This window comes from Lepisosteus platostomus, chromosome 14 (assembly GCF_059453375.1).
Source record: "Lepisosteus platostomus isolate fLepPlt1 chromosome 14, fLepPlt1.hap1, whole genome shotgun sequence".
NCBI lineage: Eukaryota > Metazoa > Chordata > Actinopteri > Semionotiformes > Lepisosteidae > Lepisosteus > Lepisosteus platostomus.
Window position 1 is genome coordinate 6,630,331 of NC_142624.1, and position 27,958 is coordinate 6,658,288.

Here is a 27,958-nt window from a genome sequence, read left to right on the forward strand (position 1 = left end):
GTAGCAGAATATCTTAAATGAAGCATTTTACAGTCCTACAGAATACAGGAGCTGTTGACTGAACCGCAGCTGAAATCAAGAAACTCACGTTTAGCCTGAAGCTTGTTCCAAATCATCTCATTTTGTAGTGCCATGGCCAAGATGCGCCAGCTGGGGGCAGTTAGCTGTCCTCGGTTAAAATACATCTGCAGAAATTGGCATTGTGACATGGGAAATAAACATCGCTATATCTGGGAGTATGATCTATGTCTATCTACACGTGCTTCCAGCAGGGTTACACAACTCATCTGAGAAATTGCCCTCTATGCATTTCTTAACCTGATACACATATCATTAAGACTATTTTTCAACCTCAACAAAACATACTGGTGCCAACCAATAATGTACATTATTAATAGTGCCAATACACTTCACAGCTAGTTCCAGTCACTGTAGTGCATTGTCAGCTACAATCAAGATCTAACTGTAGGTTAATAATGGGACTGTATTCAGTTGCTAGCCATGACAGCTCTGACTGCTGGCCTGTGGAGGGACTTTTCCTTATAAAGGCACATCTCGCGCTGTAGAAGCTGCTAAATGCAATCAGTATTTTGGCATTGACATAGTGGATAGTTAGGTGAGGCTGACTAGCATACAGCAGCACAGTAATGGCACACAGAACGCCATGAAAACAGGACCGCGCACTCTTCCTCTATCACTCTTATTCACTGTCTTGAAAGACCTCAATCCATAGGAAAGACAGTCCCCCACTATCACAGAATACATCTATCCCCTTCTAGACCACAGGCCTTAGATGGTTCTACATCTCTCTTCTCATACGAACAGGTGAATTGTGCTTCATCAAATAAAATATTTTGCCTCTGTTGCCATCAATGCCATCTCGGACTTTGGGTTAAAATGTATCAAAATGAGTACTTTTGTAATTACAATCAATCTTGAGAGATTCTTTATAAAATGCTTTATTTGTTGGAATCTGAGATGAAATATTATACATGTAACAGAAAAAGCACTATATAAATCCAGTCTTTTTTTTCCCTCTATATACACACAAACGCACAGTACAAACAGCAGGTTACACATTTTTTTTCAAATAAAACTTTGAAAACTCCGTTGTGTGCAGTCTTCTGGTCAAAGTGTCATCAGAACACTTGGTTACCCTCAAGCCACACCTGCAGGAACAAAAACATACAGACACACAGGCAAAGACAAAGTGACCGTGAGAACACCTTATGAAGCTTTAGCACGGAAATTCCACGTCACCACAGTTTTGTTTTACAATACCAAGCCAGAGGACTTGTAATAACAATCCGGAAGTGCATCTGAGAAGGGCAACTGACAATAAGAAGCACATCTTTACGTAAAGGGTTGTGGGGGCATGGAACAAATTCCACCCATGGAACACCCTGTGCTGTGCTGATACGCTGACTTCTTTTAAGAAACAACTGGTTGAGATCCTTGAATCTATTATCTACTAACTACCAAAGGGGCTAGATGGGCATTTTTCTGTTTGTCATTTGGAAATGTTCTTACATCCTTATGTTTCCTTTCTTGTGTTCTTGTAATCATCCTCCACAATTTTTCATTATATTCTTGCTGCAATAGCCAAGAATACAATGGATTTGCCATAGCTAAGATTTCATAAAAGCTACGCAATTTTTCAACACATCCAATCATTCGTGATTAAAATACAGTAAGCGTCTCATAGTATTATTGTGGTTTTGTGAACCAGTGACAGAATGGTGGTAAAAAGTAAGATCAAGATGAGAATTTGGGGGAACAATGGTAAAGGTAAAGGTGTGAATGGCCTGTGTATATTTGCCAGGTGAAAGAGTTATGCAGACCACAACTCGGAGACTGCATCAACATCCGACCCAACCCAAATGCTGCTTTTAATATGCTGCTGTGCTAGTTCAAACATTTTTAAACTGGCTTGTTTAGCCACCTAGGGCTGGCCAAGAGCTCATTTATATTGTGTGTGTAGACATCTACCACTCCGTGCTTTGTACAGGACATAATGGACCACCGTGTTTTTCACACTTCTGTGCCCATCACCCATTCAGAGCGTAGTCAACGAACCCAGCTAGCTCGGGTCAGGGCCATACAGAGCCACCAATAACTGGACACAGAGCAGCTCCGTGCTCTAACCCATCCAGCTGAGAGGTCTGCAAAACTTCCATCCCAGGTCTGTGTACAGGTCTTTCATCAAAGACGCAGTGTGCAAAACAATCACTGCACTCAAAATTAAAAGATGCCAACGGTCCCAGAGGTGATAACACAAAAAGCAAAAGTGAAAAGCAATCTAGGCGACATCCATGGTGGGCAAGTGACATTCAGGTGTTCGAATGTTGCAAGTACACTCCGTGTTTACATATACAGCCTGTGTTTCATGGACAACTGGGTGAGGCAATTTGGAGCTAAAACCTTGTTTTCTCTTTTGTGGGAACACTAAAGTCTTGTATGTCTTGAGGATATGGTGCTTAAGAATGACTAATAACAAAAGTAATAAAAACAGCATTCCTAAATACTAAATCCTTAGCTGACCTGCTTAGTTAAATCAATTTGCCACCTGGGCCCAAAAAAGAAAATGACTGCAAGTGAGGGTACACTTGGCTTAATATCCGTTTGTGATCATTATTCGCAAATGATGAACAGAAAAACTGTTCAGAATAAAAAAAGGCCTTTTCTCAAGGATAAAAGTACTCTTCACTGCTTGTTCTCACCTTTTGTAATTGCTGTGAAGAATAAAAGAGTCACTTTTGAAATCCTGGTTTACACTACTCAAGTTTTTTTTCTGGGTTGGTACTTTGCTGATGAAAAGCAATTTTAGGATATATTAATCCTCGTTCAAGCACGTTTTAGGAGAAAATAATATTTTACTTTTATGCCACTGTGCTTTGTCCAAGCCTGTATTTATCTTGCCGCCGAGACATGAGAAAATGTGTTTTGCTCATAAATAATGCCTCACTGTACTATCCCTGTTGTCTAGGGATGATTCGGCTAGGTAGAGATAGCTTTAAACAAGTAATTAATCACAAAATTGTTATTTTACATAAACTCATTTCAACTTTTACTCGAGTGTTTTTTTTTTAGAAAAACTACTTTTAATTTCATTTTAGACAAGTACTTTTTTTCTCAAGCAACACAACTGAATTCCTTCTCCACCCCCCGAGTTCATTTTAAAATGCTGAGTGGAAATTACCTACAAACACCTGGACTGGTTTGTCAATAGCTGTGAGTTTTGATTGTCATCTTGTAATTGTCAGACTCCCCCAATAGTGAATCATTTCCGTCTACTTTTCACTCCCACTTCCAAATTTTGTTTCTGGAGGACATCTCTGGGGAACTACAGAGAGTAAGAATGACTACAAAATTGCTACAAATGATTCATGCAACAACCTGCTTAGGCTAAATTCTTATTTTACCTCAGTGGAAAGCTGTGTGGACTGTCAATCAGTGTAGGCATGGAAGTCAGGGTCTGAAAGAAGGAGGAAAAGTGAGACAGATAACAAAAAACCAGCAGGATGCGGCTTGACACGAGTTTACCGCGATTCGCTCAGTTAAACTTGAGCCGTCACTGAAACAAGGCGAAGCAATGTGGAAGCATGGGAAAAAAAAGGAATCAGAGGGAGACGCGGTAAATCTTAAAATGAAAGATCTGATCCGAACAGCTCTGTAGCAAGCAGGCTCTTCCTCTCTGACCAATTGATGCTATCCGTAACAGCTCTTTGACAATCCTCACAGGCTGCTCAAATACAAAACACAACCCTGACAGCGCATGTAAGCCCTCAGGTTACGACAGCGAACGTGGATAATTATGAGCGTATGGACACATGAAACTAAGCACTCTAAGCCAATACAGGTCATGGCAATAACTAGATCATATTACATTGATAACTGCAGTGGACACGATGATCACTGACTCCCTTTCCAGATTGGTCCTACTACTTCAAACTCTTCTGGCTTTACCATTCGAATATGATAAAAGAAAAGAAAATGCGTCTGCCAGGGACCATGTCATCCTCCCCACTGTTCCTTTATTACTGCACAGACACATATGAAGCAATGGAGTTGAAATGACCAGTGACTCATGTGGATGAAAGTCAATCGGGAGACGATGAGTAAAAGTTGTGTTCCCATGCATGCATATACTGTTCAAAATTCACCTGTTAGTCCTGAACAAGTCATCCATCTTACGTTGCCTGAGGTACAGCGCTGGACGATTTGTATTCCACAACATTCTGCGTACTCCATCTTAGTTGCCACGTATTCTTTATTGTAAGAGGTGCGTTACAACAGCGATTACAAATCCCATTTTACAATTAACATCAGAAAATGCAAAGAAACGCGTTTTACATTTAAGTCACAAGCTTTTGAGGAAAAGCATTTCCAACATCTCCTCCTCTGAATTTCCTTGCTTATACTGTAGATTAGATTGCAAGAATACCGGCAGTGTTCAGCACTCACGATTAACAATACAGTGCTTCAGCTGTCATCAGTGCAGATGCGGTGCTAGGACTCGGAATATTCAAGTATTCATTAAGACATCAAAGGTGAAAAGATCAGAGGTTTCCGTTTCATTCCCCTCATGCACGTACTTCCGACTGTTTCTGAAATCAATATGGCTGACATTTGCGCGACTGAAACCAAAACACGCTGGTCCACAACAACGTCGCTCGCTTTCCACTCTCTCAGATTGTTCAGCGCTGCGGCCGATTTCAAGAACAAGCGCATCTAATGAAGGCAATACCCACAGAGAGCAAGGTGTTTCTCCACAAAGACCAGGGAACTCAGTCTCCCAACACAAACTTGTGCCATCAGTCCAAAAGGTCCAAATTTTTTGTTCCACACTGCAAAGTAAGGCTGACTGGGAAGTAGAAACTGAGGGTCTTCGTTTCTCAAATAGAAACTGTTGTGCCACAGACCACCAGCTTTACACTCCAATCTGTCGAACTGTCCCATAATAAGTTCAGTAATTAGTTTCCATTAACCAGAACTTGATGAGACATTCAGGCACCACAGCACTTTGGCAGCCGATACATTCCACATTCTGGTACTAAATGACTAAGGTAAACTGTCAAGATATTCTTCTCTCATGACTCCCTCAGCTGATGATAAAACAAGGAATCATCAGGCTTTTGCTCTGTTCTTCATTATGCACATATACAATTTTACACCTCTGAGGAAAAATAAGTTATTGATCATTTCAATATTGTTTTTTTTTGCTTTCTTCAGCAAATGAACAGATATTTACCATTCTCATGTAAATTAATTTAACACACTGGACCTGAAGGACAGTCCAGCTGAATTGCTGCTTCTGAATTTTTTTTTACTCTTCAGTTTCCACCAAAGTAGCCATTAGTAGCCTTATTTTATTCTACAATGAAAAAAAAAACTCTTAAATGAGTTCATTTTTTTTCTTTTCTAAGTAGCCATCTACAGACAAAACGGGGACAGGTCTTTCGAGCAATTCGAATGAACATGCCTGTCGGAGAAAACGCTTGCTGTTCGAACTGTTCAGATTCCCAAAAACACACAAAGCTCAGAGAAAGTTTTCTCACTAACAAAGAGGTGAACACACAATGAAGCCACTTCAAAGGCTAGGAGCAGAACACAAGGAATCTGCTCTTGTGATGATTGTGGGGGAAAAAAACATCCTTCATATAGTAAGACTTAACTATAAAATGTATAACATTCTCCTTTTTAGCTGCATAACCAGTAATGTGCAATTGATTGTCACAAATTCAACTGTAAGTATGAGTAAATGCAAGTAACTGTTGGGTTACAGCATATCACATCCCCAGTAAGCTGAAGAAGGCAGGAAAAAACTCTGTATCCAGAGTAAAGTGCTTTTCAGTGACAGCCTACCTATCATTTGGTGAAGAGAAATGAACTCAGTCAGCTCTCTGAATGTATTTTAAAAATAGGACACTGAGTAACTTATGCATTAGAGCTCTTCCTCTGACTAATATACAAAAAACTGTTAGGTAGCAGTTTAACATGTTTCACCTCCTCGCATGCTGACAGGGATTAATTGGACAAACGCTTAGGTGAAATTAAATTGCCAGAAGCATTACGAGTTATCATAATACAGTTTTGGCACCAGACACCTTATTGCCTAAAACCTTTAGACATTATCTACTTGTAATTGAGCTGAAGTCATGGGTGTAGGCTCCCAGCCTGTGTTGGAGCAAGAGAAGGTTTTTTCTAGCTACAAGCTTGTCCTTCTACACAATTTTCAGTCTTTCACCATGTTTTTCAATACACAATGAGTGCAAATTTAAATTTCCTCGACTTTGCTATTTAAATACAGACTTTAAATTCTCATTTGTTTCCCCCACCAAAAAACAACCTTGAACAAATAGCACGCATTTTGCTCATTTAAAACAAAAGCAGTTCCTTCAGAGAACTATTGGGCCATGTTTATAAGCAGGGTGAAAGTGCCTTAGTATCCTTAATTAATTAGCAAGTGCAATGTTTTTGCTTTGTTCTGAATTCCCCCAAGGAAACTGAATTTCTTCATTGAAAGCTTGAATGCATGTCAATGCTTTCAATATTTCAAATCAGAGCATTCTTAAATTCAAATTTTAACCGATAAAGTGTAAAAATACTAATATTAAATTAATATTAAAAACAACACATGAAAAACTAACATAAGTCATTTATGTGCATAGGATTTTCATAAATCATGTTTTTTTATCAACTCACAGAAGTGGTCTAATAGGTTTTCATATATAAAACCAAACAGCTGGGAAATGATCCATACAACCAACAATAACTGAGCTATGAATGAGTTTATTCTGAAGCCACTGTGTGATGATGTCATTAATCCCTGTGGCAACCCGAGAGGCAAACTACAGTAAAGTCATCGCTCTATATGACCTGAAAGACAGGGTGAAGAAAAAAAATGATGAACCCAATTGCACTAATCTTTCTCTCTCCAACTAACGAGGTATCCTGTAAGGAGCATCATATGTCTTGGCACCAAGAAAACCTTAAAAAACCCTCAGAACAACCTTATTACAAATGCATAGTATTTTGTGAATTCACATTATTCAGGGGTAAAACTGTCAAAACTGATTCATAAACTTTGTACACCATACGTACAGTATATGCATGTTTTCATGTACTTGCGGTGTGGGCTTAACGTCAAGTCAAAACAAGTAGAAAACCACATTATGTCTAGTGTTATATGGCACTAACCTCTATATAATATAACTAATCTGCAAAATATATGCATGAAAAAACAACCCTTAATAAAAGAGAAACTCATCACAGCACTTCCTGTTTCAGAAACCATCTGCCACAGCACTGCACATGCTCCAGGACAGGACTAACGCACCTGACGTCAAGACATCCCTTTAAAGACGAGCGTTAGTTAGCTTGCCCAGGTCTATGTTTGACCAAGGCACGTCTCGTCTTTGTCTCAACACACTAAACACTTAAATCGTTTCTTTTTGTCATTGGTTTCTGCTGCCGTCCCCTTCTCCTCTTCTTGTGGGCCCTGTGAGCTGCCTTCCTGGCGTGGGATCCTGGGAGTTCTGCTCTCCCCGGCCTTGGCTCCGCCCTGACTCTCCACCTCCCGCCTCCTGCCGGAGGGAGTAGTCCTCTCTGCCCCTCCTCTCGGCTCCTCAGTGGCCCCGCCCCTCTGGCTCCCCCTGATAGGCCCTGCCTTTTCTCCACCCCTTCCCACTTCCTTCCTGCCCCCCTGCCCTGCTGTGTGCACACCTGCTCTGTGCTTCCCATCCATCTCTGAGAGGCTATAGGCCAGGGCCATCTGCAAGTCTTCGTCTTCTTCGTCGGTGCTGTCCCGGTAGCTGAAAAACGGGTCGGAGCTGAAGGACCTCTGAGTTGGAGTCCCATGGCGGAGCCCGCTCTGATCCAGGAGAGACTGCTGTGGAGGAGTCTGCTGCTCGCGCCGGCTGAGCTCCAGGGCCAGGGCCATCTCATCCTCAACACCTGCAGGGACCGATCGGGGGAACTTCGTCAGTAAGTGTATATCTGTGTGAAGCTACATCACCCTGCCACTCACAAATGGGCAGCCCACTGAGGCTCGGCAGGTGTGAGCCTGGCCAGTACCTGGACGGGAGACCTCCTGGGAAAGCTGCTGGACCAATGTCCTGGTCATTCAAAATCCCAGGGAGTTTCTCGAAAAGAGTCCTGGCCAAATTTCCCCCTGGCCTTAACCAATCATTACTTCCTAATAATCCCCATCTCTGACCTGGCTTCATCACTCTGCTCTCCTCCCCACTCATAGCTGGTGTGTGGTGAGCGTACTGGTGCAGTTTGGCTGCCATCACATCATCCAGGTGGGGCACTATACACTATAGGGAAGTCCACCATTAACTGTAAAGTGCTTTGAGTAGAGTGACCAGAAAAGTGCTATATAAGTGCAAGGATTATTATTAGTCTCTTGACACCTTCCCTTTTAAATAAGCATATTAAAGGATCCCAGAGGTACACTGCTTCACTCCTTCTAATTTTGGCTATGCACAGCTGAAAATCAGATCCAAATATCTATTATCTACTAGCTGCTTGCTAGCTATTTGGGCCTGATGGCTTCCTTTTGCTTTTAAATATTCTAATGTTCTAACATTTCTGTGACTGTGACACAAAATGGCTGAGAGTGACTTGGTGATATTTGATCATTGTAAATAAACTGGCAATGTTGACTAAAACCTGGTCCTTTCAGATGCATTCCACACATTTTGAATCAGTCAGAATTTACCATTATTATCAGTTGATTATATAACCACCAAAGATTCATCATCTGTCGGTATCTTGACATCTTGGCTCACAGTGATGATGCCTGTACCAGCATGGTGGGACGAGGGTGTGCAGACCTACCCACACATGGAGCTGTTCTTTTCTTGGCTCTGCAGCAATGCCCCAGAGAGTCAGCGTGGACTGAAGGAGAGACGCATGCCTGCCTGATATCACCCAGGAACTCACAGGGATCGCTACTTCCCTGGGAGCTGAAAGAGATCTGTCTGGCTAATCCCTACCCTACCCCAGGGGCTCTGAGCCAGTCTGCACTGTGTCTTGAGGAATCCTGGTCACAGATGCAGATATTTCACCTGTGCATATTTCACGCTACAGAGTAGGGAATGCAATATCCAATTGCTTCCCTTTGCATTTGATAAGATAAGATCACTTTATTAGCCATACATAATTTCTTGCATTAGGAATTTGGCTTTTTTCGCATACCCCAGCTTGCTCTCCATGAGACACACAGACAGGGAGAGAAGCTTGGGGTCAGACTGCAGGGTCAACCATTTATACGGCACCCCTGGACCAGTTTGGGTTAAGGGCCTTGCTCAAGGGGACCAACAGAGTAGGATTCCTCTGCCAGCCCTGGGTTTCGAACCAGCAACCTTCCAGCCACAGGTGCAGATCCTTGGCCACAGTGCTACTGCTCCACCCCTAAATTTTAAATTTAACTTTTTCCTTTTAGATTTGAGTTTTCATATTCTGGAATGCAATCATGCCCATGGAGGTTTGTTTAAAAAAGGAGTTCAGGCAGATTTCACATTGTAATCTGATAAGGTATAAAATACTGTTGCTGAAATCAGGGAACCTGATTTTAATATTCCCAACAAAGGCAAAAAAAGGATACTTGCCATTGATTAAAACAGTTTTCAGCACCCCGTCCTCCTCAATCTCAACTCTTTCTTGGCCATTCTCTCGGATCCTAATAATCAAGAGGGGAAAAAACAAGCTGAGCACAAATTCAGTCAAGTCTTAACCGACATGTATCACACCTTAACACTGAAGCTTCTGTATTTACTCGTTAGCGTTGGAAATCAATCCGCTAGCAAGGTGGTTTGAAAATGTACAGTATAATAAATCTGTACTCTAAGTCATTAACATTTATCATGTCACCCACCAACTCACTTTGGTTATTATAAGAGAGTAGGAGAGTACAACAAACAGCACGCAACCTCATGGGAATGTAGTGACAGCTTCTTCAGAACAAAGCTGGACATCAGTGCTTCTCTTGAATGAGTGTACTTGACAGGAAGACATGTATCAGTTGCAGCCCTAAGAAAGTCCTAGTCCCAAAGCAATTATACAGTTTTACAGTTCAAACAGCATACACTGCTCATGTCATTACAGGAACAGCTAGCATATCGGATTATTATGAGTATATGTTGGGCTTCTAAAGAGTTGAAAAGAGGTAGTTCTGTGGCGCTTATAGTTGCAAAACGTCCTTAGAATCCTCTTGCTCCTCCTGTGAAAAACAGTGGAGCTAGTAGCCATTCTATTTTTGGGCTTCAAAGGGGATATTTAAAGCTGCACTAGAGTCCCATTAATTCCTTTTAGGTTTGGTGTAAGTTTGCTAGTGTCAGGTCTCTTAACTGGGCTAACCAAAAAGTTACGTTCTGACACCCAGTGGGAGATTTCTGAGGAATCTAACGCCCCACTTACATTAAGTAACACGGGTGAATAATCCTGCCTCCTCTGAGATCTGTTTGTCTCCTATAACCACATAGACATACCTCCACTTTCTTCCCTAGATTCATTCACCTCATTTAACATCTGTCAACATCTGTTTAGGGAGATACACACACTTTGTCTTGAGTAGATGAACCCATTGCCTTTAAGGTGTTCCTTATGGTGCTTCATTTGCAGGCTTGAGATTTGTTTCCCCGATACTGGAAAAGGCTGAACCCAGATCCTCACAATTCTTGTGAAAATAGTAGCAATCATTGTGAATGTGTGTCACTATTAGTAACTGTAAATACAGTATGTATTTGGTTTTTTTTTTTATTTGCTGCCTTGTTCATTATTCTACCACATCACTGTGATGTGACAAAAGAAACCACAGATCAACACATAGTTTTTAAGTGACATTCACGGGTATTCACTAAAAATAGGGGGTGTTTGATTGTGAATATATAAAATTCGCTTACAAATCAAGCTGTTATTATGATCGGGTTTTCTCTTTAATATTTTAGGCTCATGTAATTCAGTTGTTCCTCACATTGAGCTCTCTGATCTAATGGGTAACGATTGTTATCCTAATAAAATCCCCCAGTCAAAACAGTCACAAATCAGCTGCATAAAATTTAAGATTCACTTAGCTACTAAATTACAAAGGAACAAGACCGACCAAACAGCCTCCTCTTAATTCTAACCTTGCATACTACCCTATTCAGACTGAAGACTGCTTGCAAAAACAAGACATCCCAGACAAACAGAAAGGAGATCATCTTATCACAGAACTTGGGATATCCTCAAAGCTCTTTGCGTCCAGTTGCCCAAATCGAACTGGATGGAGGACGGAAGTCTCACATTATATACCAAGTCTCGCTATTTTGCACCTTCACAGACAGCCAGCTCAAACTGAAAATGCAGTTGCAGCTGCCAAAATGACTGTGCTGTTAGAGCTTGTGCAAATAAAATATAAAGATTAGATAAACACCCATGGATGGTTTGGGGGTAAATTGTACCTTTCCATCCACCATATAGTAGTAAAGGGATATAGTATGAGGCTGAAGAGTCAAAGTGTGCAGGTAGGATCTGATATAGTAACCTTTCATCAGTTCTCTACATTTATATCAGTCTACACCTACTGTACAAGTGGTAACTGAACCATAATATTGAGCTGCTGTGTGGATTTATTAGAGATTAAAACTAGTGCTCAAACAGAAGCTGTAGAAGGACATTCGCTGGGGGATACCAAGAATGAACAACATTACTTGTTTCATTTAATAAGTATGGAATGCACTGTGCACGGATTTTCAGAACAAAGACACAAAACGGTGGGTCTTGTTTTCTTACCGATATCAATCGCAGAAAGAAAGCATGAACTTATCTGTTTGTTAGTCAAAATCTCTGGATGCATCCTCATTAGAGAGCAGCAGAAAGAAGCCTTACTTTTTTGTGGTGGTCTGTTTCCCATTGACTATCCTGGTTGACGTAGACACAGACCGGAAACCACCCATTGCACTGCCCATACCATCCATGCCCCCCACAGAGGATGAGAAGGAAGTGAAGTTCACTGCAAAGAAAGGTGCTCGTGTTGAAGGAGTGGAAAAAAAAAATAAGACCTTGGTACATATCTAAGTTTAGCTCCTTTTGTTTTTCCTTCCAAATCTTGTGCTGGGCTTTCAGACAATAATACAAGATACATTCGCAGGTCTAAACTCTCAGATGTCATTACTGCTAATGGAGACTGAATCCAAGGAAATGAAGAAGTAAAGAAATAGTCTGTTTTTCCACCAGTTAGACTCTATAATATTAAAAACAAGCGATTGAGGTGTTTCTACAAGGTAAAACGAGAGAGAAAAACCTTACATGTAATGTCAGTGGGCATCTTGTACGACATGTTAATCATTACAAATATACTCCTTGAGAACGTTGCTATCTTTAAATACTGAGCTTTCACCATTAAGATTACTCCACAGGTTAATATTTTATATTCAAAGGTGCAGCATTGAAACTGCAAGTGCATTAACACAATCAGGCATGAGGCAGCAGCTTCAAATCTCTAACGGAACAGCAGATGCGAAACTGAAATGACTTGTACTGGTGCCAACGCCATACCTTACCTCCTGTGGAAGGGAAGGAAAAGAATCGGCTTGGTCCAAGCCGGGAGCTGCCAGGACTTCCATGAATCCTGGAGAAGGGGCTGAAATCGTCTAGGAGGAAGGCAGAGGACACAATGACAGAATGCCTCGACCGAATCTGAGGCCCATGAGGTCAAAGCTAGGACATGTGATTAACAGGCACTTCACAAACATGGTGACAACGCCCAGGGGAACAGACCAAAGAATCAGCCACTGTAAAGTCAGGGAAGTGATGGTGGGAGAATTAAATTAGAATTTTTTTAGGTCCTTAAAAGATCAGCAAAACACATTTTCCCTCTCATTTTACTTCTAGGACTATGCACGTCCAAAACCTCGATTACATTATCACGATTAACGGCATTGAAAAAATCCCTATCCTGGGAACCGTGGGCAGTGACAGTGTTTCACATGATTTGGGAATCCGTCAAGCAAACAGTCAACCATGAAGACCAAGGAAGTTCCAACACAACCCACTGAAAGCAGTGCAGGTGATTATTAAAAAGTGAAAGGTGGATTGAATCATACACATAATGCCTATATTAGGCTGTCCCTGGCAAAACTGAGCAGTGCACAAGGAGGAAACTCATTAGGGATTCTACCATGAGGCCAATGGCAACTTTGTACATGATCCCCAACCAGCTGAACAGAGATTGAGCAATGTCACAAAATGGCCTGACCAATGCTCAACGTAGGTCTATCTTCTGAAATGACGATGGCACCACCGCAAAGCACTCAGATATATCAACTGCAATTTATTTACAGTGCTCCTCTTCCCAATAAGAAAAATGGGGAACAAAAGTTGATAAAAAAAACAGTTCTTAAATCCAGAACAGAAAGAAATCACCACAAAACCAGTTAGAACTCTATCTCCAACACACCCAATTACCCACCAACCAACCAACAATAACTCCCTAGGCTGAGGAGCAGCTTATATTGTGTGTAAGCCCCTCCCCCCTGGAATGAACCATTATTTTTTTACATACAAAACAGTTCACAATTCCATAATTCATTCAGTCTGTTCACAAAAGAAAGAGAAAAACAGGTATATCCAAAATAACATTTTATCACTTCTCTTGTACTCTTTTCAAAATAGAAAAGGAAAATGGAATTTCCCCCCAATACACATGCATGTGGTTCTTCCCTTTACACTATAAATATACCTTTAGAACGGGGGGTTAGGTTTGGCCCTTCGAAGCCACCATAGGCTGGCACAACCCGGACGTCTCGAACAACAGACAAAACAAACAGTAAGAATCATTCAAAGTGAGCGCGCTCTCCATTCACACAAGAGCAACACTCAAACGAACAGACAATTACCATGTATGCTTCTGTATGTATCTGTGCCTCCAATTAACAAATGGCTAATAACGGCAGTCACCAGCCAATCCTCGAGTGTGCACCCTCGGGAACTAGCTAGCAACCAGTCAGCGAAAAGTGTGCGATTTGTGTGTTTTCCAGTGCTACCTGTACCTCGTTGACAGACTCCTCTGTCATAAGCACATACACAAAGAAGGAGTGAACACTGCACCGTTGCAGTGTGCAAAGTTGATAAGGTCTCATCTAAAAGGCATAATTATAATTAATTATAATTGCTTACACTTATATAGCGCTTTTCTGGACACTCCACTCAAAGCGCTTTACAGGTAATGGGGACTCCCCTCCACCACCACCAATGTACAGCATCCACCTGGATGATGCGACGGCAGCCATAGTGCTCCAGAATGTATTTGGCATGTATCTATAACTGTGCCAAAGACACTTCCACCACGTATCGATTCAAAAGGGTGATTATGTTATGACTCAACATTCATTTAGCTTTGGAGTTTTCTTTTCGCTTTTTCATTCTGTTGAATGTTGCATCAAAAATAAATACATGATCAACTGACATAAAATGAATCACTCTGCAACATCACATTACGAAGCAAAAAGAATGCTCATGTATCAGTAATTGTAGGAATAAATAACTGGCTGGGAAAAAAAAAACAGATCGAGAACATCACTTAACACTGCAATACGCTGAAACCACGACACGGAAATCAGAAGCAGAGAAAGCAGCTTTATTCTGGAATACTTGACTTAAGGGGACGAGAAGGCAGGCATTTCCCCAAGCAGAGGAAACCTACCTTCTTATTGACCAATTAACTCACCGAAGAAACTTGCAAATGGATCTTGGCCGCCGAAAAACTCCCTGAAGACCTCGTCGGGGCTGCGGAATGTGAAGGTGAATCCCGGGAAGTCTGCCGTGTCGGGTCCTCGAGACCCTGGAAAGAATGGAAGAAGAGAGACAGTGCGCCGTTAAACTCAGACCAGAGCACAAGAATCCCCCCATCCTGCCTCACAGGATCACAACAAACAGGCTGCCCTATTTCTCCTGAACAAAAACAGTAGCAAACTCCAATTTCAAACTGCTTTGTACCCCCGCACAGGAAAACGTCTGGTCCTCTCCCTTTTCTTACAATTGTCCTACTGTGTACAAAATAATCTGGTGAATCCGGTTGTTTAAAAAAAAAGGTCACTTTTCGTATTAGAAGCAGGCTCTACCGTCTCTTTTGATCTCCAAAACAATCCTGCAACATCTCTGTAAGCAGCGCCCATTTAAAAGTCAAAAGCAACGCCATGTGGTAATGAGGGAAACTAACAGCAAAAGTTAATCTTGTTTTAGTTCAAGAAAATCACAATATCTCTATTTAATTTTCTTTGTACGTCTCTATTGAGCTTTCAAGAGAAGGAGCATGGGAGCTTAAGTGTATGCGAATAAACTTGAAATTAAATCTCAAATAGCTGCATAATTATGTTGCTTTACATTCTGTGTTTCATTAATTCAGAGCCACATCTAGTTGGCTTTCCTTGAGGTGTTTTATGAACTTTGATGCAAGCAGTATGACACATAGCATCTTCTATCCAGCCCTACAATTTTACAACGAAACCTTGTCAGCTTCAGTATCCCTAAAGTAAAAAAGCAGGAAACACTGCAGATCAGAGTTTGTACGGAAGTGGGTTAGCTATTTTTCGTACCTGCACCAGACAATCCATCCTTTCCATATGCATCATAAGCCTCCCGCTTGGTTCCTGAACAAAAAAGAACCGTCAGAACAGATTCAAGATTTTTTTTGGTGAAAACCCGATTGCTTATTGGTGTACAAGTACATGGCTAAACATTTAAACGCATACACTAGTAAAATCAACATTCCCACTATCATCTAGTCCGCAAGACAATTTCTTTCACCGAAACCACTTGAAATGTCTCAAGCTGGGTCCTAACGAATTATGCTGTTGCATGAATATAAACAGAGAAACATAGAAAGATGGGCTTAAAATGCATTGGGACATCATGATTTATTTTCCTGACTTCACTGTACATTTGCAACATATTACATTTCAGGTTACAACAGACACATGCTGGACACGATTAAAGAAAAGAAAAAAAATATATAAAGAAACGCATGGAGGCAAAGCATCAAATCCACAATGTTTATATATAAACACTGGCCCCGATTCACATGCTGTTAGCGCATTAACTCTCAATGCACACTACTCTGCCCAAACCACACAACTGAAATACCTATAGGCTGCACGTTGACTGGTTTGGGGATCGGAAGGCTTAACGAAGGCACAATGTTAAGTTTGCAGCTTAATTATCTTGAATTATCCATCCATTTTCTAACCGCTTCTTCCAAATCAGGTTTGCAGGGCCACAGCAAGCAACAGACGCAAGGCAGGCAGGCTACACCCTGGACAGGACGCCCCTCCATCACAGGGCAGACACTCTCACCAGGGCCAGTTGTCTCAGAAGCCAACGGACTTACTAGCACAGCATCTCTTTGGACAGCAGGAGTAGACCCACGTGATCAAGGAGAAAACATACAAACTCCACACAGACAGCACCCCAGGTCTGGAATTGAACCCAGGGCCCCAGCACAGCAGGGCAGAAATGCCAACCACTACACCACCATGCCATCCATTTTAAAGTTTTATTAGGTCAGTTATATATACCCAATCATTTCTAACAGGTAGATTGTGTTGTAAGAAACATAATGCATGTGACTACACAATCACAGAGAAAATGAACCATTCACTTAGATTTATAGATTCCCCAGATTTCACAATCTGAAACTTTCAATAAGAGGCTCAGCCAGCCACCACTACGTTATAATGAGGCTAACAAATTGGACTGGATAGTAAGTCACTCAATGGCTTTTCCTCAAGCTTGAGGATGGCAGTTTTCCACAAACCTAAAGGCGACGGATGCGATCAAGCCTGGATCCACACAATGAGCAGGTGTTGACCTGGGACATCTCGTTATGTGCCGTGAAATCCAGTCATAGCGAGACCTGCTCAGTACTCTCACATTGCTTCCTTGTTCTGACGTCTAGAAGTCTCAAAGTGACTGGCTCCTTCTCAGACATTGTCCCTCTATCTGGTGTCTGTCAATTTTCTCAACAGCCGATACTGGTGGTGCATTTCCCCATGTTTGTTCTTATTAAATCTTTGAAACGCTTCTTCTGTCCTCTGGAATAATGGCCTTGGATAAGCTGTGGGACAAGGATTTAGAAGCCTGGGGTGACATGGGACATGACCAGCGCTACAGAATTGAGGTGGCTGATCACAGGTTCAGTGCTTGTAGTGTCTGTTTGGGGGATGCTAGTCTGTCTGTCCTCTCACTCAATTTGTCAAATCTGCCCACAGTTTTGGGGCAATAATACCCCAGTTCTTTTACTGTAGGTGCCTCCTGTATGCCATCCAGGGTGCTCTACATTTTCCAGGCAATCATCATAAATGCAACTCAATGGCATCAGGGCATTTGTCTTATGAATATTAACCCCACCTCATGCTATGTCAGTAAACTTGCTCACAACTGAGATCCATTTCGGTCAGGGCACGTACAGTACTGTGGCATCATCAGAGCACTAGATTTTGATGACTGATGTCACAGTGGTTTTATTTTGGGCCTTGAGATGTGCAGATATAATAATTTACCTTCCATTCAGTCAGCTGCACTCCAGCAGGGAGCTTGTACACGATCAAAATAAAAGCAAGGCACTCAGAAAATAGAGTCAAAGCAAAGACACATCCTTGTATGACTTCTGTCAGGACTTCAAAGGGCTCCGTAAGAGATCCATTTGTGATGGTTATTCTTTTTGGAGGACATTCATTCTTTGGGAGAAAATTCCAGAGTCCAGGTCACACAATCTGTAAGCTCAATTAATTCTAAGCAAAGAAGGTGGATTTGTTTCTGACATTTTTCCTGTAATTGCTATTAAAATCATGTTAGCTCTACCCCTTAAAGGTCTGAACCCACAAAACGAATATGGGAGAAGCTCTTCAGCAGAAAAATGAATGTTCAGGAGAACTTTTGCACTGCTCTTTCCCATGATGCACATCAGCGAGATCTACAGTGCCTATATTAGGTCATTTATAGATAATATCCACAAATAACAAGTCTATTTTACATTCATTGTGAATACAAAATAACCTGGATCTAACAATTCTAGACAAACGGATTCAGTATCAAACCTTAAAACTGTTTGATCCAGATCAACTCTGGAACCTGAGGTGCATTACAGTCCTTTCACAGATTGCAGTGGGTGTATTTTACTGTATCTGCACAGTCACACATGAATCAATGAGCAGGCAACTGCTTCTTATGTGGTAATTTTCGTTTAACTTTACCAAGTAATCTATCATTTTGAGATAGCATGGAAGAAGAGCAAAAAAGCTCCTCACTCACTTGCAGGCTATCTAATCTATGCAGTGCTAAGTTGATAAAGTTAAAGTTAAAGTTGATAAAGGATATCAAAATTGTATAGGCGGGGAAGCTTGTTCCAGACTCCCACAGACTTTAAGGAATATGATACCATCCCCATAGATGGGACTCAAGTTCACAATTGCCATCTTAGGAGGCCGGTGTCTTATTCATTTGGACTTGAGGACGTCAGTCCAACATGACATTACATGAATGAGAAATCGGTATCTTAATGATTGGAGTTTTATTTTAAGGGAATTTATTTCTGTACAAAAAGCAGAAATAGACAAATATAGACATACACTTATGTGGCACACACATTCTGGCAAGTGCTTTATGGTAGAAAACCAATGCAGTTAAAAATATGTATCACACTTATTCAACGTCAACAAAAAGCAGTAAAACTACAGTATATATAAATACCAAATTACACTGTGCTACCAAAATGCAGAAAGAGTCTGCCAAGATTTAGGGTGAATAAAAATTAAGGAATAGCAAACACAATCATATCAGTTTTAAACAGATTATATTTGTTTTTAATTTGTCATTGCAAATAAATCCAGGTAATATCCATGTGTTATATATAAATATATATACATATGTTAAGTATATCCATGTGTGATTCAGAAAGTGTTTTTGTACTAGCACCAGGCTACTAATTTATATTTCAGTATTTCTGTGTCAGTTAATAGCTGCATACTGTATGGTTTTCACTGAGGGGATTATCTAGTACTCACTTTCCAATATTAACATGCTTTCAGCAATAAACTATTGTGCTGATTGCAAGAAGAAAGTACTTACCAGGTATCCAGAAGCTGTAAAGGCATCCCACATAACTTAAATATTTTCATAGTGCCCCTGCACTCCATAAACAGCTATCACTAGCTCTAACTTAGATCCACCTGTTATTTTTGGTTATTCTCTTCAACTACTAGACTTAATTCATTGCTAACTGGTTTCACATTTTCTACCATTCTCTACCAGTGCTACACCAGTCACTGACAGAGTACGCCATACTTGCAAGAGAACACATTTATGGCACAAAGGACTTTACAAAACATCTGAAAGATTAATAAGCATTAAAGAGCCATGGGAGTGGAAATATTTTCCTATATTTTTCTGAGTGTGGAAAATTATCTTCCAGGTCACTTTTTCCCCTGAACTGAACACACGTGCCTTTGGAAGATAGGCGAAAACCGAAGAAAACAAACTCAAGGACTGTGACATCACACCTCCTATCTCAAGAAGAGAAACTGTATAAAAACAGCTCAAGGAGTGATTTCACTTTTTGAGACCGAATACTAACTTGTTCATTCTGAAGTCAGATACAAGTATGACATTAAATAGGAAAATCCAGTGTTGAGCATTTTCCTAAGGGAGCTGTTGGTTCTTAAGCCATCTACACGTTTGTTAAGACCCGGAACACAGGAATACCTACTGTCTGACAGAACTTCATAGGCTTCTGCTATCTCTTTGAATTTCTGTTCTGCCTGTTCCTTGTTGTCTGGGTTCTTGTCAGGGTGCCACCGCAAAGCCAGCTTTCGGTACCTAAAAATAAAGCAAAACAAACACAGGAGCAGCCACTGTGAACTCAGACAGAACACACTTCACTGGTTTATACTTAGCCAAATATTTCCAGAATGCAAGATAGCTGCGTGGGGATGCGGTTGTCACCATAGCACCCAATGATAATACGATAATCAGTCAGAGGTCAGAAATTTAGTATGCCACAAAGGATTGGGGATTTTACCTTTTGACTGTGTCAGCAGCTGTATTAGGGATTAATGACAATGAGGTGGCACAGTGGTAAACTGGACTTTTACAGTGGCACAGTTCAGTAAGATTTTAAATACGTTTTGTGTTCATTTATAGGGGGAGTGCTACCTTGTTATGATTCTTCAATTCTATTGGCAGACTGCTGTGCCTGAGCAAGCTAACAGGACGATTTGAATTTCTCAGAGTTTAAATATTTCAGTTCCTGAAAGTGGAAAGTACAAGCTTTTATCCTAAAGGACAAAAACCGCTGCAGCGATATAATATTTCAAGTTTTGGCTGGTGTCAAACATCAGAAACGGCAAAAAAACAATGCAGCCAGATAGCTGTACTTACGCCTTTTTAATATCTTCTTGAGAGGCATCACGTGCAACTCCCAAAACATTATAATAATCCACCATCTCTTCCCTCACGGATTCAGAATCACTCGCCTTCTCCTCCTGCCTGTTAGAAAAAAAAAAGAAGTATTTAGGCAAAGAACAGCCTAGCAAAACACGAATGTGTGAAAGATGCGTGATATTCTTTTTAACTGCGCATTATTACAAGGGGAGAGCACAGTAGTGCAGTGGTTATCATTGCTGCCTTGCAGAGCTGGGGATCTAAGTTCAATTCCTGGGGTGCTGTCTATGTTCTCCCCATGTTCGTCCGGGTTTTCTCCAGGTCCTGACCCTAGTGTGAGTTGTGTGTGTGCCTTGTGATGGACTGCCGCCACATCCAGGGCGTGTCCCACCTTACGCTGGTTGCTCGATGTCTGTACGGGATTTAATAGGGTGCTGGTCAGAGGTGCAGCTGTGAGGTGCCCCACCTGGGATCCAATCACAGTCACTCATGGGCTCCGAACCCCTGTACACCCTGTACAAAAGGCCAGATCCTCTGCAGTGGGAGAATTCTCCACTGTCTATGGTAGGTTTTTAAGGACGGTGATGTCACTTTCTGTCACGACCGCCAGCCAGCAGAGACCAACTCTTAAACGATCTAATCAGCACCAGCAGCATCACACCTCTACCGTGCGGCACGCCACGCTATTTACACCATCCTAACCTGATTCCTGCTGCTCGTTATTAAGTCTACTTCTTGAGAGCTCTACCTGGCTTTTTTCCCGTACCTCGTTTATTCTGGATTCTGGACTCCCCTTCTGCCTTTTCGTCTTTGGACCTCGACTCTCGTCTCGGACTGGTTGCCTCCTGTGTTCTCTCTGGATTACGACTTACTGTACCTTACCCCTTTTGACCACGACCTTGCCTCTTGCTTCGGATTGTTCGCTTCTATCGCTCTTCCTGGCTACTGAAACACCCTGTTCCTTTGGACCACGAACTCTATCCCATTGGATTGTTCGCCTGCCTTGTCAACTACCCACTCCTGCATCTGCACAGGATCCTCGTATTCTTCCACCAGGGATTCCTAGCACACACTTAGTGCCACTGAGCCCTGTTACTCAAGTCAGGCCTTAGTCGTAATGAAGGCAGCAGTCCTCAAACGGACACTGTCCACCACCTTCTGATACAGAGCCAGGGGAATCCACTGCTACTATATTAACATGACATTACACGGCACGTCTTTAAATAAATCTGGCCGCATTTAACATCCTCGTCAGACCATAAAGCAGTCTGGTCATTCTCCTTTGAGCTCTTTCCACAAACAAGCAATATAAATCATATTCAATATAAGGTTTCTTTGACTATACCCGTATTTGGAAAATAATACAGGACTGTTTCATTTGATGCAACAATCGAGTGCTTAGAATTTGTGGCTTACTGCTTTAAGCAAAATCAATCCTTACACTCAAACGTGAAAAATTCTTACAGCAATTCCCAGGCTGACAGAAACCATTAAATTAGGTTCATTGAAGCAGAAATAATGACAAGGGATGTAAAAAAAATGTATCTTTACTTACAAAGAGCTTCACAGGCACAGATAAAACTTTAAACGCAGAGATCTGGTCAGTAATGGTAGACGTACTCCTAGCAGCAATGGCCTATAAATCATAGGTATGATACAGGTTCAAGTGCATCTTCCAATTAATATTTTGCAGAATAAAATTAAGAAGCAAACACATTGCATGAAAAACAAGAAATAGGTCTGCTAACCAACCTTTTATTTTCACTTTAACTCACTACCTTGAACTTTGTACGGTGCTTGGAATGATAACAGAAAAGCCAATCGCACAAGGCGTGTGAAGATTCAATAGGTCATCGTTTCCCCACTCTAGTACTCTAGAACACTCTAGTGTTCAGATTTCTCCCACAGACAAGGCGCCATGCTTTTTTTCACCACAGCCCACTGAAAGCAATTTCAACAGGTACGGCAGGTGTAGGTTCTGTAAAGAAAACTAAAGAATTACAGGATGTGCATTAAATGTTACATTAAGGTCTTCCAGCTGAGTTACAGAATACCAAATGCAACAAAAATTGTGCAGTTGTCATAGGTGAAAAGAAAGTTCAAAATAAGAACAAAAGAGCCATTATGAATGACAGGAGGCCCATCGAGCCCATTGGCTAATTAGAGCTAAATAATCCAAGGCTCTCATTCAGCCATTTCTAGGAAAAAGCCAGTTATTCTTTTCATTAGTAGCATTTGTTGCTTTGTCCATAGGCATAACATATCCATTGGCACCTAAACACTTTGAAGATTATTTCACTCAAGGTAAGTAAGAGATTCTGATTCATATTGTTACCGTTAAAAGTTTCTATCCAAAACAGAACCTGCTGAATTTCACAATGTAATTTTAATCACTGCATTACCGACCTGTATTGAAGACTACTTGAAGTGTGAGATTGCATTCCTGTGCTAAAACGTAAAAATTCTGCGTGTCCCAGTCCCGCCAAGATGGGTGCAGAAATGCCGCAAATAGATTATTGTCACATGATTCAAAAAGAAACAAATTCTTTTAAAATAAATGGCATCATTTGATTATTTTAACTGTCACAATAGAAAACTTGTCAGCCATTCTCAAGGTCAAAGTATGCTGTGTTTAGCACTCAAGGAAGCTGCATACAAAAGCCCAGAGATAAATAGGTATTATACAAAGGTATAACATTGATACAATATGTAGTATATGTGTGGTTGAAGTTATTTGTTGAGTTGGCTAGGAAATGTAGTCCAGTATAATGTTTGATTAAGTACAAATGGGTTATACTAAAAGCTAATAGCAAACTTTTCTTTCTCTATGCAGTGATTTCAGTAAGCTATAGTTGCTCAATACAAAATGGTTAGCAGGCCTATAGATATTTCTTGTTAGATTACAGATATTAGAAATAAAATGGGAAATTGTGACAATACAAAACTATCATAGGTTTGATAATTGGTTGGCATGGAGTTTCTTAGCTTTCCAGAGACCAGCTACTCCTGCATTCTCCTGGATTGCAGGTTTGCAGTGATGTCAATGGGAGACGCTCTGCTCCTCCAGTCAGTGCTGACTCTCCTGTCAGGCGCTGGGAAGAACACATCTCACATCATGAATAGTTCTGCATATAGGTATGGCAGAGCAGCACATCCAAAAGGTGCAGGATTTGTTGCCATACAGCTCAGTCCTAAAACGATCAGCAATTCCAGTTTGGGATCTGTATAAAAGATAGTCTATCAGTTGCACGTCTCAATAAAGGAGATGGAAAGAGTGTAGATTCTTGCTGCACCCCTGACAAATTTTACTGAACGAATGGGCAGCATAGTGGAGCAGTGGATAGCATTGCTACCCCACAGCTCTGGAGTCCTGGGTTCAATTCTGTTATCTGGGGTGTATGTTCTCCCCATGTTCATATGGGCTTTCGCTATGTGCTCCAGTTTTCTCTCCCACAGAAAGGAATACTGGAGGATTAATTGGCATCTAGGGAAACTAGCCCTGGTGGGTGGGTGGGTGTGTGTGTGAGCCCTGTGATGGATTAGCATTTCATCCAGGGTGTATCCCACCTTGCACCCACTGCATGCCAGGATGGGCTCCATTTTCCCTATGACCCTGTATTGGATAAAGCAGTCAGAAAATGGATGGAAGGGTTTGGTTGAAAAAATGCTAAGTAAAAATTTAATAGTACACCGTACACTGTTGTCTAGACTATATGAAACCAACTAAACCACTGTTATTACTTACATTAGTCACTGTATGTACCCATAGTCATGAAAACTCTATACACACCTAAACACTTAGATGATAATTTCACTGAAAGTGAAAATGTAAATGAGATTATCTGGCCGATTCAATTAGTATTGTGAAAGATCACTGCATGATCTGCTTGGAAGTGGCAATTTCAATATTTTCCTTCCCCCCCGTTTCACATCTGTGCCATTTTGTTGCATTGGTATGTATTACTACCTCTTACTTCACAAAGCCTAAGGACTACTGGTGAGATTTAAATGAGGAGAGTAGGAAGGACAGATGAAAATAATCTTTTTTTTTATTTTAAACTATGTCCTTCTGGTAGGTGAAAAGGAGAAAGAGTCTGGGAAAAGGAACAGTTTTGTGTAAAAGTTTGAGCAACCCTGGTCAAATTGTATGTTTCGCTGAATTTGAAGTGGAAAGAAGTCGACACATCCTCTGTGTGGTGCAAACTTAAACATGCCATCTTCCTGCAAATTTTAATGCACATACAGTATTTACTTAGTTTTGTGGGTTTATTAGGTTTTGTAGAGTTTTATGTTTCGTAGGTCTATTATTTTCAAAATAATAAAACACTGAATGTAGCAGGTGCAAAGGTTTGGCCACCCTAAATGTCAGTACTTAGTAAATATCCTTTAATAAAAATCACAAACGATTCCCATAGCCTTTCTATCCAAGCATCTGGATTTTTTCCCCCCACTCTTCCAGCACAGAAGTATTTTTAGGTCTTCTTGCATGCCCTGCATGTCTGAGATCTCCCCAAAAAATTTCAATAATTTTAAGTCGGGGGACTGTGAAGGTCATTCCATTCCAAACCCTTAATCTTTCACTCCTGTACGTACTGCAAGATTGTTTTCGAGGTTTGTTTTGTATCATTGTCTTCTTGAAACATCCATCCTGTTTTCAGCTTCAATTTCTTCACTGACTCGCGGCCAGACAGCTTCTAAGATTAGTTGAACTTCAGTTGAATCCATTCTTTCTTTTGCCCACACAATATTTCCTGTGCCACTGGCTGCCACACAACCCCTAAGCATAACAGATCCACCCCCGTGCTTAACAGTTGGCAAGGTGTTCTTTTCTTCAAATGCTTCACCTGGTTTTCTCCACATGGATCTTCTGTGGTTGTGGGCCAAAAGTTCAATTTTCTTTTAATCAGTCCACAGTACTTTGTTCCAAAACGTTTCCAGCTTATGGAGGTTTTGTTTTGCATACTTTAGATGTATTAAGGATCTGCGCTTGTGGCTGGAAGGTTGCTGGTTCGTATCCCGCGGCCAGCAGAGGAATCCTACTCCGTTGGGCCCCCTGAGCAAGGCCCTTAACCCCAGCTGCTCCAGGGGCGCCGTATAAATGGCTGACCCTGCGCTCTGACCCCAAGCTTCTCAACCTGTCTGTGTGTCTGTGTGTCTCATGGAGAGCAAGTTGGGGTATGGGGTATGCCAGAAATTGTATATGGTCAATAAAGTGATCAGGTGAAAGATGTTGATTTGTGTGATGAGGTTGTAGAGAAGGTTTTGTTCTGACAAAACTCCCGTGCAGTTCATTTTTGAGCAAGCAGTGCTACACTGTGGACCTGTGGATCATTTCTCTGTTAGTTATAACTGTCAGCTAAACCTTCCTGCAGGTCCTTTTTAGTGATCTGTGTTTTTGAGGAGTTCTAATCAAAGATTTTTGGGGTCTTCCAGATGCTGCCTTGACTTTTAGAGACCTTTTCACAGCCCTCCCCTGCTTTGCAAGAGTGAATTATGCCTATTTTCAAGCTCTCAGACAACTGCTTAGAGGAATCCATAGGGGCTGAACGTAGGCAGAACAACAGTTACAGGTTGGAAGGGTCAGAGTATTCGTCCAAACAAGTCAGTCAAGTTTTTGGGGCCTTTGAAAAACACAACTTAAAAAGTAGCAATGAATGAACTGGAAGGATGCCTAACCATTTTGACATGCCACATTTTTTTTAAAATGTTGTTAAAATCAGCAAATGAATAGTCATTTTGCCATATAACTTACAGAAAGATTTTTGGTTTCATTTCGTACCATGTAGAGGTTGTGTCAACTTCTTTTCACATAGAGATTCACTGAAACATACAATTTGACCAAGGGTTACAAATGGTAGGAGGCCATCCAGCCCATCTAACATAACACAGCATGCCTTGGCAGAAGAACAGGCACCCAGGTTTGCCCTATCCAGCCAATTTGGTAGTCAGTGGCTAATTGATCTGAGGATCTTATCCAGCTGTTTCCTGAAACAAACCAAGGTATTGGCTTCAACAACATGGCTGTGCTGCTTGTTCCACGCTCCCACCACCCTTTGTGTAAAGAAGTGCCTGCGGTTCTTGGTTTTAAATGCACTTTCATGTAGTTGTCGCAACTCACTTCCTTCCTGAGCAACAGCCTACATATCAGTTCTTGTCAAATGTTCCAAACCAAATTAATGACATATTGCCATGATTCACGAGTGGTATCAGGGTCTTTCCAACAAGCACAGCTCATACTGTAACTTACAAAATCAGAGCCCTTTTAGCTACAAAAGTATCTTTTATTAAGTATCCATTAATTCCTAAGCAAAATCCCAATTACTGTACACAAAACGTCAAGGAGAGTCTAATGTGACGGAACACAAAGATTTACATTAAAACATAATACACGCGTGTGTTGTTTTCATGCGTTTGGAAAGCATATGGCAAAGAAAAACTCCTTATCGGCGAAACAAAATCTTGAGCAATGCTAAGAAACACTTGACCACAGTATAATCATTACAAATGTTCACATTTAAATTCTTCACATGACATCCGATACCCATTCAATAGGAACAATTTGAGGCACGTAAAATCAATACATAGAAATCACAATCCCAAGGATTAGTCATTTTGTATGTAAATTGCTGTTCTATAATACTGATATCAAATCATGCAATTCCGCGCACAGGCAGTCAGACGAAACGACAAACTTCAGTTTACGCAGCATGTTCAGCAATCAGTGAATGATCGTGTCCTGACTGCACCCCCAAAATCCCCCCGTGAATTTCTGGTGCCCTCCCACATGCCCCTGATTCCATGGCTACAGGCTGGGCGTGAGCTGTCTAGGAACTACAGCTCTAGTGTGTGTTATTTCAAGAGAATGCCGTGCTCACACAGGCTTCTCAACAGCTGCAGATTCTCCGCACACACCAATTTCATCCCTGGACAACGACTTCCAGTCAGAGGGTGCGCGTTAAAAAGCACACAACGCAGATCTGGGTAACGAACGCACGTAGCCTAGTCTTTATGATTGATGTAAGGATTAAAAAATTATTTTTTGTGCTCGACATGACACGCCATGAACGCAACATAAAGAACGTTCTTTGGGAAAGAAATTACACACGCTGATCAGACCACAAAATAAAACACGCCGACATCTTACCTTTTGGAAAGGCGCAGAGATACAGTTCCACGATCCTTCCTTTAAATGGGAATGAAGTATTTTGGAGAGACTGGAATGCGCTTCCAAACGGTTCCCGGGGATCCAATTAAAACGCGTTTTCCCCGGTGACGTTGTCGACGAACCTGCTGTTATTTCGAAGTGTACCGGACTGCTTTGCTCGTTTTTATGTACCACCCAGATACGCAATTTTAATAAAGACACTTCTGCTCTTATTATAATAGCAATGTGCTAGATCAGTCAAGCCACCCTAGAACTGTAACTCTGTAACGTCATAATCAGCTGAGCAGAAGCCTCCAGAAAAAAATAGAACGTCCAGAACATACCAGGCATTTTGTTTGTTTTGGAACGTCATTAGCACCACCCATTTAG

At 41.3% G+C, this 27,958-nt stretch overlaps 1 protein-coding gene across 7 annotated transcripts; it reads right to left on the reverse strand.

The window, feature by feature from the left end:
• Window positions 1-943: 943 nt before the first annotated feature.
• dnajb2 (DnaJ heat shock protein family (Hsp40) member B2) lies at window positions 944-27,941 on the reverse strand. 7 transcript variants are annotated; one of them, XM_088606737.1, is made up of 12 exons: window positions 27,569-27,938; window positions 20,422-20,529; window positions 19,751-19,860; window positions 15,585-15,638; window positions 14,717-14,830; window positions 13,730-13,792; window positions 12,552-12,641; window positions 11,878-12,001; window positions 9,618-9,688; window positions 7,726-7,956; window positions 3,423-3,475; window positions 944-1,169 (listed from the first exon to the last, which is right to left on the reverse strand). In XM_088606737.1, the coding sequence occupies exons 2-11, from the start codon at window positions 20,484-20,486 to the stop codon at window positions 3,447-3,449; spliced, it is 951 nt and encodes a 316-aa protein (XP_088462863.1). In that variant the 5' UTR covers window positions 20,487-20,529; window positions 27,569-27,938; the 3' UTR covers window positions 944-1,169; window positions 3,423-3,446. The 7 variants fall into 7 exon arrangements, with proteins under 7 accessions (XP_088462863.1, XP_088462865.1, XP_088462864.1 ...); XM_088606739.1 differs by lacking the exon at window positions 3,423-3,475 and having other exon boundaries at window positions 27,569-27,940; XM_088606738.1 differs by lacking the exons at window positions 944-1,169; window positions 3,423-3,475 and adding an exon at window positions 4,253-6,879 and having other exon boundaries at window positions 27,569-27,940.
• Between the last annotated feature and the right edge of the window lie 17 nt (window positions 27,942-27,958).